We start from the raw sequence: 13,547 nt of genomic DNA, 5'->3' as shown, positions 1-13,547 counted from the left end.
GAAAAGTCTGTGTAAACGCTGTCAGGCCTCTGCGTTCATACAGTCATACATTGCTGCGCTAGTTTTTAAGACAATTTTCATGCTTTACGTACAAAACGCACATTAATTGAACATGCGTTTAAAGTGGAACCAATTCAACTTTGACCAATCAGGGAAATGGATTTGTGGATGACGTTTTTTTTAAATCACAGAAGTGCCAACTGTTTAAAAGTTGATCATGGAGGACACGTTAATATTTGCAGTTTGTGCCGGTGCTGGAATTATGTGTCATTAAGGCTCTTTATTTTGCAATAGAGCTGTGAAAAAAAAAACCCTGGAGCAAGATTTGTAAGATTCTCACCTCTTTGGCATTTTCGCACCAAGTCTTTTCCAAATGTATGTCCACGCGCTAGTATTTGGTCGTGACAGTTTTTTTATGCTAATCCAGTATGGGAATTTAGCCAATGATGAATGTAACGCTATGGAAAAAATGTAATTGTAGTAACAATTTTTTTTTTTTTGCTCGACTACCTTTTTTTTTTGCATTTTTAAATGTTACATTAATAGATGCTGTCCATGTCTTAAATAAACAAAGAAGAAACAAACACTGGGATTCCACAGGGGAGTTAAGGCCTAAAGTGCATCTTCCATATTGAGTGGAGTTTACCCCACCTAACTCTGCTAAATAAAAAATCTTCCACCTACGTCATAAAGAAAAATCTGAAGCAGTAATTGTCAAAAAACATCTTCTGGGCAGTATATCCATTAATTATTGGTTGAAATTTGGGCTATTTAGCATGAAAGTTAATGGAATTGCTTCATTTTAAAAACAAGCCTCAAGTGGTCATTTGAGGAACTGCAACTCTCATTACTTAAAGGGTGGCTTTAAACTTTGAAGGGTTGTTCAAACACATTTCCTCCTGTTGCACCGTAAAAACAGCAGCCATAACTGTATCAGATTTGGTCCTCTCTCAAAAGTACAGTGTGAAAGTAAGTTAAAATCCAAGTATTCTCTGCCCAATCAAATGGTGTTGGAGCGTTGACTATCCTGATGTTGTTGTAGAGCCACCCAATCATAATCCAACGTAACTTTTCATCAGTTTTATTGCTAGTTTAATTTTTAAACTGATAATTTTGCACAAATATCTTCTGCCGTCTAAATGAGAAGTTTCAAAGGAAATTCCAAAGTTTGCTTAAGTTGTCCACTGAAGTTGCAAATTCATTGTTACACAAAAAAATCTAAAAAGCTGCTTGTTGACAAGTCTTACTATGGATAAGCTTAAACAATCAGTAGTTTTACAGGCTGTTCTGCCCCCTTGTGGCAGCTTTGATCGTAGATGAAAATGCCTAGACAAATTAGACGCAGCTAAATTATTTAACGGAAAACAGCAAAAAAAATTGTTTTTGTGGTTTATTTACAAAACACCATAAAATCTGATTGTGTATATGGATTTACTACAGATCTCGTCTCCAGAACTATAACTTTACTGTCAAAGAACAAAGTAACTATTTAAGTAGTTAGGGAGTGGTGTTTCTTTTGAATAAAAGACCAAAGTGAGCTCTATAGGCAGGGTTTTAATGCGAAAAAGTGGTGGTGGATTGCTATGTTTTTATTGGATAACCTGCAAAACCAAAAGCGTATGTGCTTTTTAATTCAGCGCTTGAGCTACAGCTTGGGTCACCACATTTGACATGTACGGCCTGTCAGCACAGAGTGTTTTTTCTGGATGACTGAAGGAAATGGACTTTCCTTACATCTAATCCCAACCCGTCCTGCGAGCTCTTCGTATCACGTCGGCAGATGTTCCCGCTTGGAGCTGGGAGCCTGGAGAAAAGAGGCATGCGGCTGGAAATGAAGGAGGCTCATCAGACAGAGGAGTGACAGGAGGCACTTTCCACCCAGTGAGTCATGGAGATCCTCAGCGGGCAGAGCAGGGAGAGCGTGGGTCAGCACGGCTTCTCCTCCACCCTTTGCTCCACTTTTATTGGATCCGAAGGCCGAGGAGACCAAGGGGAGCAGAGCTGTCTGTCTTGTTTTCTCCTCTCTTTCTCTATCTGGTCACGCTACGGGAGCCCGGGCTCAGACAGTTCGGGCAGACAAGATTCATTTCCTGACTTTCATTCCAGTTTGAATGAAAAGGCAAAACGAGCAGCTGCTTCTGCATTAAAACTGGGCGTGTGTCCCCCTCCACCTTCCTGTATGAGCCCACAAGTCTATTTCCAGACTCCTCTGGAAGGATGCTATAAGATGTTGCTGGCGAGGAGCTTGTAATTCCTGTATGTAATTAATCAGAGCCTCTGTAAATTATAAAAAGAGAAGTCCTCTTCCTGGAAAACAAACAGCCACGTATTTGAGTTCAGATCAAGGGTTAACTTGCATAATATATCTGGTATGACAGCAATTTTCTATCTTTTTTTTTTTTTTTTTTTTGAGGCTAACCAAATGAAAATCTTGTCTTATGTGTGTGAATGTGGCTGATTGTCTGCTCGGGGTCTAATGGTTTAAAAAGTTCCCCTTCCTGCTCAAGTCTCTGGTTGCTAAATCAGATTAGGCCCTCAAACAATCTCTTTTTGTCTGCTGCTCGTCGGCTTTACACGTTATTGCCGTGGTTTCTCGAGTCACGTGCTGCAGCGAGACGCTCCCGTTTCGAGCATCAGCAGACAGCCACCGCGTGTCCCATGATCACACCTAGCTCAGCTGGGTATGAGGACGGCTGGGTGGGTGGAGAAGGGCCCAAAGACAGAAGAGGTGGAATTCTAAAAGGTGGGAAGCTCCAGCGCTTTGACAGCTCTGAGGAGCGCCACGGCTAAACAAAAGGCAGAGCGAGAACAGAGGAGGTCCCTGACCCTGGTGGGGAGACCCTCTCTTGACCTGGCAGAGGCAGGAAACAGGAAGCGTGACCCCTTGACCTTTACAGGGGAGGGATCTTGTTGTGCAGCAGCATGATAACAAGCTGGGGATGTGCCGATCAAATCGGAGGAGGACCTCTGAGAGCATCAGAGCTAAAACAAGACTCCCTGGAACTTCTGGGGGAGTCAGGAAAGTTCCTGGAGGGTTTTTATAGGCCGGCTGTGTGATAATTACGCCCGCAGGAGCAAGTGGGCGGAGTGGGCAGCGATAGGGGAACTAGGTAGAGTGATGGCTCATTAGCAGGCGGACTAATCGTGACTGACCCTCCATCCCAGCTAGAGCGATGTCTGGGGGGAGCCGTGAAGACGAAGTTGGACTTCCAAAGTCAAAGTAGCGTGACTCTCCAGCGCTCCTGAAGCTATCCTCAAGTCCAGAGTCTCTGGGAGGAGATAATGTTGCTCCAGCAGGAGTGCCCGCGTACCCCTGAGCTCCTCAGAGGTTTACACCGGGTGTCACACTTCATTACAGCGCCCTCGTGGCTCATTCCCGCTCGCAGATGCAGCGGAGCAGCTCCTCCACCTCGCCGGCTTCCAGAGCAGTCATACTTTACACATCAAAACGAGGAGGGCGAGAGGACACAGCCCCCCGGGGGGTGGATGGATATTAAGCACCACTTGAAAACCCCCCTCAGTAAATAACATCAAACACAGATGAGGCTCTTTGACGGCAGCGCGCCTAATGACTGGGTTAGCAAGTTTAAGTTTACAAAACACAGCAGGCCTGCTCTGGAACTCAGTGTTACTCCATCCTGGAGGAAACGGCCCAAACATACAGCGTGTACTTCCTCCACCCGGGTTTGATTTAACGCCGTGTTTTAAGGACATTTGTGCGCCTATTTATCACCGCCGTATATGAGCTGCAGGATGAATCTGCTGCAGACGTATTCCTGCGTGTGCAAAAGATTGATTACAGCAAAAAAAAAAAAGCTGCAGCGCCTCCAGTGAGGCAGATTTACATTTGGGAGAGTGTGTGGAGGTGTGGGGCGCACGAGAGCGGCCCGGCCTCTGCCGACTCACAGGAAGTGAGACTGCGTGATGGAATTTGTGGCGCTTGGGATCTGGTTTATTTTCCAGCCCCGGATTCCTGTCCTACCTGCAGGATTTTCCCAGGTTCTGGCTTCAATTAGTCTGGGAAGCTGTGAGGAGAAAGAAGGGGGTCTGCAGGGTTTAGGCGGGGAAGGGAAGGGCGACAGTGCTGGAGTCTGTCACACACAACTCAGCACAGCTGGGGAGATGGAAGGAGAGGCGTCAAACATGCAGAGATGTGATGGAAACGTTTGTTTTTTCCTTAGACGACTGGTCGAATTCAGACAAAAATTCCCAACAAATATCCAAGTGCCATTCCATGCATAGCTTTCTGGAGGCTTACATAAAGCCAGGAGGAGTGAACCCAAAAGGTCAGACCCTCCAAATTCATCTGAAACACTCTAATCACTCGGCCAATTACGTAATTGCACTGTTTTGCCACCAGCTCGACCCTCTGCTGCCAAAATTAGTCGCTCCGAGGAGAAACCTGATATCCTGGGAAGTTAAACAAATGTTCAGGAAAACAAACTAATCCCATCAGAAGAAGAAGAAGAAGACATCTTCGAGTTCTAATTCGAGCTGATGGACAGGACCACATCCCCTCAAAATCAAGGCCTGGAATGGATGCAGAGTCACGCTCTCTCTTATCGGCCTCAACGTATACATGTCACACACAGACGGGACCTCACACGGGAATTTGTTACACAAATTCCTGCGGCCGTGTGGGCAACGGCGCTGAGCTGCACACAGGCGTCGGCGGCTCCTCGCAGTCCTGGACTGTTTAGAGATTTCAAACGGCCCGTCCGCTTTCGGCTTCTGCCTCTCCGTGAGTTTGGCTGAGGCTCAGCCATGACATCAGCCTGCTGCAGGCGTGAGAAAGCATCCAACAAGCCGAGGCGACGGCTTTTCGCTTCATCTGCTGATCAATCCCGACTACACTTCAGAAGGTCTTCATCGCAAACATGTGGCTGAATGTGAGGATGCAGCTGAGAGCAAATAAAAGAAGATAATCCGCTGCTCAAAATGATCACAAAACCTGGATGAGGCGGGGCAAAGCCATTATCCTGGAGCCGAGGCCTCGACCTCCCATCAGGTGATGAATTAGCCGCTTTGCTTTTAGCTCTGCTTCATCCAGAGGTGGTCCTTCAGCCGGGAGGCGGGAGGAGTCCTCGTAAAGCTGCTTTTAACTAAACAACATCACTTTCCCCGCTGCCCTCGGAGGATGTTTACAATAATGCAAGCTGGGAGCAGACAGGACCAGGCGGACGGTCAATAAACACCTCGCGGGATTAGGCAGCGCGGCTCGCCTCTCTGGTGACAAATTCAAAGATAAAAAAGCATTAAGTGAGATGTGGAACCAATTCGAACTACATTTCCTCCAAATTTGGGACTTAATCTCTTCTATCTGATGCATCAATTTGTGGACAAATAGATCCATTTACATCTTTAATATCGCTCGCCTTTTTTGCTGCGTTAGGTTGAGGTGTGAGGGGCTGTAAGCTGGAGGGAGAGCATGTAAACAGAGAGCTCTCAGTAACGGAGAGGGTACGTTGGGGGGTTGCTCTGGAGCAATGGTCTCACCCACAATCAGAGGCTAATTTCAAATGAACTCCGGCCGCTCTGCAGAAACTATGTCCTAGAAAATGACACTTGTTAATTTTTTGGGGGGTAAAATACGACAAAATCATGATTAAAAATATTCTCAAAATTGCTTAAAAGATGATCAGAGTAAGTTGGTACATTTTAAATTTTTTTTCTGTCATGTACATTTTATTGAAAACCAGAACGCTTTGGAATTGCCTGGAACCCACATTTATCTTAAACTGTTTTTTGTTTTTTCTTGATTAGAACTTGAGCTTTTTTCTCCAAGAGTAAAAAACCTTCTGATTTTTTTTTTATCTGATGCATGTGAATGTTTCCACCTTTGGGCAGCAACTGATCGCTGATTCAGAACCCACTAGAGTCCGTAAACTCAGCAGTCGTTTGGTTTGAGCTGACATTTTATTTTTTGTTTAATAAATTCATCCGTCGCTTTGATTTCTTCACGCTGTGGCTGCAGGTCAAGCAATGCAAGGACAACAAGCAGTGGTGTAAAGTACTTGAGTAAATGGACATTTTTGCTTTACTTAAGTATTTTTTGACTACTTTCTCCTTATAATGAAAATTAAAATTATAAGCAACTTTTTACCATCTATTCAACTACATTTTTGATTGAATATATGTACTCTTTACTCTACTACATTTGAACGGAAACTTCAAGGACAGTTTTTACTTCAATTTACTTTATACATATATACAAAAATGGACTTAAAAAACATAAACATGAATCTGCTACAAAATAAACACCAGGGGTTTTAGTTTAAATTTAATCTTTTTTTCTGGTTTTAACCATTTTAAAATTCTTAGTAATGATGAATCCTTGTTTTTTAATGATTACTGTACTGTTTCTCAAGCTGCACCACCATTGGTTAGAAATTCTCCAGTTTTTAGTGACTAAATTATTTATCAATTAATTGTAATTTGTATCTTGGTAAATTATTGTTTCAGACATGTTGCAATGACCAAGGAGCACTTTTCAAAATGTTGTTGTAAAAGTGATAAATAAAGTTCTATCTTTCTTCAAATTAAAAATGTTTATCTTTATTTTTTTATTTTCTTTTGCACTTTTTTTTTTAAATTAAAAACATCCTCGGATTTCCTGAAAGACATTCCCAAAAAGAAATTAACAAATTACCAGCATATAAATATATGTTTTTAATAATCTTTTTTCCCCGCTTCAGGAAGTTTTACAAACCTGCAGAATAAGAAACCTTCAATACTTCAAGAAGTTTGAAAGATTTTTAGGAATTTATGGTGTTTTAATCTTGATGTTTGTATCTTATTGAGCTGTAAAAACTCAATAACTTATTGAAGACAAACAAAAGAGCTGAAAATAAAATGTGCATTATATGAGGGAAAAAAATGAATGATTTGAAACACAAATTAAAACATTCTGTGAGCAAAAAAAACCTAAAACTGCCCGAAAAGAGGAGCTTTTGACTTCTACAAACCACGATGAGGACGGTTCAAGACAGTCTAAAGATTCCCAGGATCCAGTGCGTCGTAGCGAATCTTTTTCCTAAGTTTGTATCAGACTAAGTCATGACTCCTCCATGATACTGGTTAAGAGAAATGATGCAAACTAACATATTTGAGTTGGATTTTCAGAGAATTTACACGTATTAGCACATATTCAGCACAACAGTAAATGTGATTTGAGGGGCGTGTTTATTTAAATGTCAGATTCTCATTTCTGTCCCAATAAAAGCAATTTAATTTCATGGCTCGTCAACCCCTCTTAGCTGTCGTAGTTTTCTTTTCCATCTTCTGACTGGCAGTAAATTAAATTTAAAACACTTTGAGACCCATTTGAGAAGCAACTGTGAGAATTGTTTGACATTTAGAGAGAAAATGTCGTGGAATTTATTATTATTTTTTAAAATTGGTAAAATTCTCCAATGAACTACTTAAGTAAAGCAAATCTATGACTATTTACTTAGGCTAAAATTTGTTTTTCTGCTTTAGAGTGAGGCTTACTGTAAAATAATTCAATACAGTTACTAAAATAGTAGATCTTTATTTAGATTTAGGCAAAAACGTTACTTATTTCAGTTGTTATCTCTCCTAAGAAGGTGTTGTAAATTCTGCACTGTTTTTCTTATTTTTGTTCAGGCCCTTTAGTGGACAGCCAGGGGTCCTACGGAGATGAATGCATGCGATGAGCGCATGCGCAGAGAGAAAAAAAAGCACGCTATCTGTACGTTCGCTGTTGGCATTGTAAAGTGTGAAAAATAGCAGATAAATGGTTAAAAACTGCTCCTCTTGTCTTGTCCCTCTTTGACCGGAGTCCTGTCGCGGATGTAGAAGTCCCAGTCCGAGGAAACGGTCCTCACTTTTCCCAACAGAAGGAATTTCTTATAGTTTACCGAAAAAACATTTTTGTAAATTAGCTTAAATTGCTTTCCACATGCATTCAAATGTACTTATATATCAGATGATGTTTTAAAATAAACCCAGCAGGTTTGTGAATTATGAGGAAATGAAACATAATCTACTAAAAACTGAATTAGTTGAATGCAAACAGCACCCGAAGTGGAAACAAAACTGTATTAATTGGATTTGTTGCAGTGCTGTTGCACAAGACTGAAAGGTGTTGACTGTTTCTAAAAAGACTTATCTGATTTCTGCACTAAAAGCATTTAATAGCTTTACTGCACGTGAAATATGCACTCAAGTGCGCTCATTCTTTTTGCCAGATGTTAATCCGCCCTATAGGAGTCAAGACCTGCAGGGAAGTTGGAGTTGAAGCCGAATGGAGCTGCACTGTCATCAGATATGAGACTAAAAGCACCCACGGGAGCCGGCGAGCTGCAGAAGTATTGGGCTTTCGTGCAAACGCCATCAGAACCCCACAAACGTCCGCGGTTGTGTCGCGTCATCGGGAGCAGTGGGAGCCAATTACCAACCAGAATTAGGTTACTGAGAACATCTGATTTGAAGGAGTTCATGTTTCTGAGGGATTGCCCGAATGTCTGTAACACAATGAGCTCGGTCATTTCACCAAACTGCATTTTCTTGCTAAATCTCATCAAAAAGCCAATCAGGGAACCTGATCCGCACCGTAAACAACGGCTCTGCCTGCAATCACACGGCTGCAGAGGTTTGTGGCTTCAATGCAGGAAGTTGGGAAAGTTATTGAATCAGACGGTGAATCAGGGACTGTTTGTGTGTGTCCTTTTCAAGATTAAAGGTTAGGTCTTGATTTTTGTGGGTTTTATTTACTGTCAACAATATTGTCAAAATTTACCACAATGAGAACATGAATATTATTTCATTTTCAAAGTACAATGAAGTGTACTTTTAGAAAAAAAAGTCTCCAAAGAGTGTTTGATTAAGTACTGTAGCTGTAGTAAAAAACAATCCTTAGACTTCCAGATTGAAGTAACAAAAACAGAGCAGGGTGCAATTCATCAAGTATCCACTAGGAGGCCATTTGGTGAAGATTCTCATCCGAGTGATAATAAAATGAAAAAGTTCTGAAAAAAATTGGTAAGACCTTCTCTAAGGTGCTGCAAAACACTCAATATAAGCTTGTGAGCAGTTTATTAATATAGCCTTTGTAGACAATGGTCACACGGTAAACGTTAATGAATCTTACTAAGTGTGTTCATGAACATTATTTGGCTTTTTGTGCTTATAAATGTTTTACTAACACCCTATAAACACATTAATAATATCTATTAATGTGTTATAAAAGCTTGTTAAGGAACCAAAAATTCAACTCCCATTTCCTCCAATTTTTTTCAAAGCTACTTCTCTCTGTGGTCAGATGCATCATTCTTGACACTTTAGCTCCGGTGTTTACATTATTTCGACTACCGTAACCTCACAACTTTTTGAGCAATGAAGCGAAGAAAAAAAGCTTTGCTCTGAGATTCAACATTTTATAATTATCACAAATGCACAGACATCACGTGCAGCTGGTTTATTAGGTCAGACAGGAACAAACTAACGCTAAAAGTCCACAAAACTAGATCAGGCTGGGTTAAACACGAGCATGGGAGCATCCAAGAAGATGTCAGAGTCCGGGCGAGGGTCAGGGCAGGCGGCAGTCAATCAGAGATGATGCAGAGTCAGAAAACAGAAGATGAAGTCTAGATAGAAATGCTCAGTAATGCAGGCAGGGTGACACAAAACAATACTTCACACAGAGTGAGTCTCTGTGTGCTGCTTATGAAGCAGGTGGGTGATTAGGTGAATAAGGCCCAATCCAAATTCTTCCCTTCTTCCTTCCCCTTCATTTATCCAAACGGAGAGTTATGAAAAATTAGTGTCTCATATTTCGGGCGTCACTTTCATTCGATGATGTCATCAATAATTGCGAACAATCAACGAGTGTGTGTTATTTAGGCGTCACCGGGAACATCTCAGGTGTTAAAGGGGACATTTTTTTTTTAAGTAAGTCACTTAATTTCTTAACTTCATAACAAGAATCTGTTAAATCCTGAACTCTAAAACTGTCATTGAAGCACGTTTCCTACCTTTTATTTTCGAGATTTTTAAAGCTTTTTAAGTTTCTTCATTACATTTCAAAAACCTGCAGCATCTAATGGTGAATCTATTCTCAATGGAGTCCATGCACACTTACTCTGCTTTATTAAAAAGGCTAAATCAGAAGTTTTAAATCAAACGTTTTTCTGAAAAGTGGAATTTAAGCAAAATAAAAGGGGAAAAAAATACCAGTTTAGGACTTCAGGGGTTAAATCTGCATAAAAACCTTCAGGGCCACAGCTTGGACTAATGTGTACGGGGCCCTTTGAAGACAGCAGGGGGCGTTTGGCACTTATGCATGAGGTAACGCAGCAAAGGTAAATGAGGAAATTACAGCGTCTCTACCTGCTGCTCTCTGGATGTTTCCCTGAGGGGAGAAACATGGCTGTCAGAGGCCGACTGGAGGAAGGTCCTCCAAACCTTAGGCATCGACTGTTAATGAGAACTGGACTGAGTGACTCCTCCCATTCAAACACGGAGTCCCATAATCTTCTAAAGAGAAATAAACAGCAAGAACTCAGTCACTTTATTTGTCACTCGGTCCAGTTCTCATATACAGTCAGTTGTATATGAGTGAAGACGGTCAGCCGGACATCTACTGTCAGGCTGATTTTTGGGCAGCTGAGGTGGATCAGGGGAGCATTTCCCTGGTTTCCATGGCAATAAATGCTGGAATTTGAAAAAAAAATGCTTAAGAAACAAGAAATGTGTTCAAACATCACCGTAGATGCAGGTGAGAAACAGATGGAGCACATTTCCCGTCTGACGGAGAACCTCCAGACGCCGCATCTCACCTGGTTGATGTGTTTGAGTTTGTCGATGATCTGGCTGATGATCGGCTCCAGAGGCTTGTTGCTCTTGGACTCGACTTGAAGGCGCTTCAGACCAGGACCAGAAAACCTGAGACAAGAGGAGAGAATTGTGTTTGAAACACTTAAAATTAAGAAAAAGCAGCATGTGGAGAAGACACCATGAAGCATCTGCTGCTCCATCAGTCCAAACGCATCATTTATCACCATCTAGTGTTCAGAAAGTGAATGACAGCTCCTGGACAACTGTTGTTTTTTTGTTTTTTTTTTACTTTGACATTTAAATATGAGGTGAAAAATGAGACAAACATGTTTCAGCTTCTTCAAGTGTGGATATAAATACAGAAAATCCCTTCATTTACCCAGGAGGAGATAACATCCCCAAACTGGAGGTTGGTGATTAATTTCAAGCATATTAACCTTTCAAATAGGAACTTTTTCATCATGTTTGTTAATGAGGCTTCATTAGCAGAGATGTGTTTTTGTCCCGCTGTAGCTCGGAGGGTATATCCAGGCACAAGCAGCCCACAGAGCGGCGATCATAAGTCTTCGTGCCGGGTTTGGAGAACGCAGCTCTGCTGACACTTGTTTGTGTTATCAGGAGGGGGAGGAGCTGCTGTGTCTGGGAGGCAGATTCTTCAGCGCTCTTTCATGTTTGCGGATTCCTGCAGGTGGAAACAAACGCTTTCCAGTGGAACTGCAGCAGCCGCTGCAAGGGGGCGAGGCCAAGGCGCCAAAAATGATAACTTCAACACCACAAAAATAGCAGTTTAACTATATTAAACATGAGACATCTTTAAAAAAAAGGTCAATTGGGCCTAATTTTTAGAGTCTTTGATATGACTCGACCTGGATTTGAACTCACAACCTTCCGTTCTAAGCCCCTAAACTGATTCTTTTCTATCTTCCTTAAAGTTATAGTCACAATCCCATTCACTCATTAAGACTGACAGTGACACCCTCTATAACCACCACGACCAATGTGGGGCTCAGTGTCCTGCTCAAGGACATTTTGAGGCGGGCGAAGCAAGAACCGAGCCTGAGACCCTTCAGTCATAGGTCGACCGCTCTACCCCATGCACAACAGCTGAAGCAACAACTCAAAAGAACAGCAACTTGTAATCTTAAAGAACAAAATGTAACCACTACAATATGACAAAAAGGAAATGCAAAAAAAAAAGCAAAAATGAAATATTTTCAAAATAAAGTAGTGCACAACAACAAAAAATACTTGATAAAAACATGGATTAAAACACATTTTAGAACATTTAGCTCAGTGTGAGCAGCGACGGTAAACGCTGGATCAAAAACCCACGTTTAGAGCGTTCTTGAATATGTAGCGTGAGATTGGAAGGTTCAAATCTATGGTCGAGTCATACCAGCACGACAAAATTTCAAAACACAAACATTATTTGTGAAATATCTCTTTTGCGTTAAATGTTGTTGGGTCCGTTTGCTGTCCTGTTCTGGCAGCCTCTGTGTCACCACCGTCTGGGTTGTGACCGTCGCTGAGGACGGTCAGTTTGTTGGAAAGGTCACGATGATCTGAACGATGGAAAGATGAAGGAGCAGAAGGTTTGAAAGAGGAGAAGAGTTTAATGAAACCTACGCATGTGTGTGTGTGTTTAAATGTGTGTGTGGAGCAGCCGGCACACACCTCTCAGCTGATATCTCCACTCATCATTCTTTTCTTCTCCACAAAGTCGGACGTTTCATTAAACTCCAATTACATTTCCCCAGTTATTTATCCTCCTTATTAGCTATGATCTCATCCTCTCTCAGCTCCTAATTATCACATTAATAATGGAGAGATGTGTGATCAATTAGGGAGAGGGAAAAGAGGAAATGTGGGTCAAGGAGGGTGGATTTGGGAAGGAAGATTGAACGAGATTACAGTTCTGAGGCAGGTTAGTGTTTCACAAGATAAATGCTCATTTTACCACAGTATCGGCTTGCACGTATCTGAGCTTTTCTCTGCTGATAGCATCAGTTTACTATTCAACCTCGTCCGTGTTATTGCTCAGGCGCTGGTCAAGCAAATGAGAACGGTAAACTCTTGTGATAGCCTAATCTAATCAAACACCAATTAGCATGCCGTTAGGTCCAGTCTGATTGAGAGTTCTGCCTCCCCCCACCAGAATAAACAATAGAGACGGAGAGATGGAGCCCGGGTAATGGAGTCTGGAGTCATGGGCCAGCTATGCAGCTTGTGTGAGGCATGTGTGCTGCTCAGCTATTGTCTGTGTATCCACACGCACATCTGAGCTTTCCAGACTAGGACCTTTGTGGTCCAGATCTATGCAGACAAGCAAATATGCAGTAAAACAGGACAAAATAGACATTATTCGGTATTAGTCCCACCTCAGCTGTTAAATAAACATATACGATAATAACTAGATAAATCTGCAAAGCCATAATAACTCTAAGCCTTGGTCCAGACTAAAGCTTTCACTGTGTTGTACTATAACAGGTTAATGAGTCAACATGGATTCTTGAAGAATTATTCATTTGATTTGTTCTCTTCTCTCTACAGATTAGGCCAAACCACCTGGAAACATCATGATGTTGTACCAAATGCTCATTTGGGGCTAGTACTGACTAAAATAAGGACTGAAATAAGAATAAGAATAAGTCTAAAGAAAACCAGCTAGTCTTCTTGGAATATTAGAGTTTAAAAGTCAACCTTTCCTTAAACTCCACAAGTTGAGGGGTGCTGGAGCCTATCCTGGCTGG

At 41.7% G+C, this 13,547-nt stretch overlaps 1 protein-coding gene across 3 annotated transcripts in view; it reads right to left on the bottom strand.

Annotated features, from left to right (window-relative positions):
• The window catches only part of gpc3 (glypican 3), a 140,307-nt gene that overhangs the window by 30,211 nt on the left and 96,549 nt on the right, over nt 1-13,547 (bottom strand). For all 3 annotated transcript variants that reach the window (XM_036213834.1, XM_024283844.2, XM_024283845.2), the window contains one exon: nt 10,800-10,905. In XM_036213834.1, the coding sequence (XP_036069727.1) occupies nt 10,800-10,905 (106 nt within the window). The remainder of the gene's footprint in view (nt 1-10,799; nt 10,906-13,547) is intronic.

This window comes from Oryzias melastigma, linkage group LG10 (genome assembly GCF_002922805.2).
Source record: "Oryzias melastigma strain HK-1 linkage group LG10, ASM292280v2, whole genome shotgun sequence".
In the NCBI taxonomy this organism is placed as follows: Eukaryota; Metazoa; Chordata; class Actinopteri; order Beloniformes; family Adrianichthyidae; genus Oryzias; species Oryzias melastigma.
Note: the sequence above shows the minus strand (reverse complement) of the source record. Positions and strands in the feature narration are given on the sequence as shown.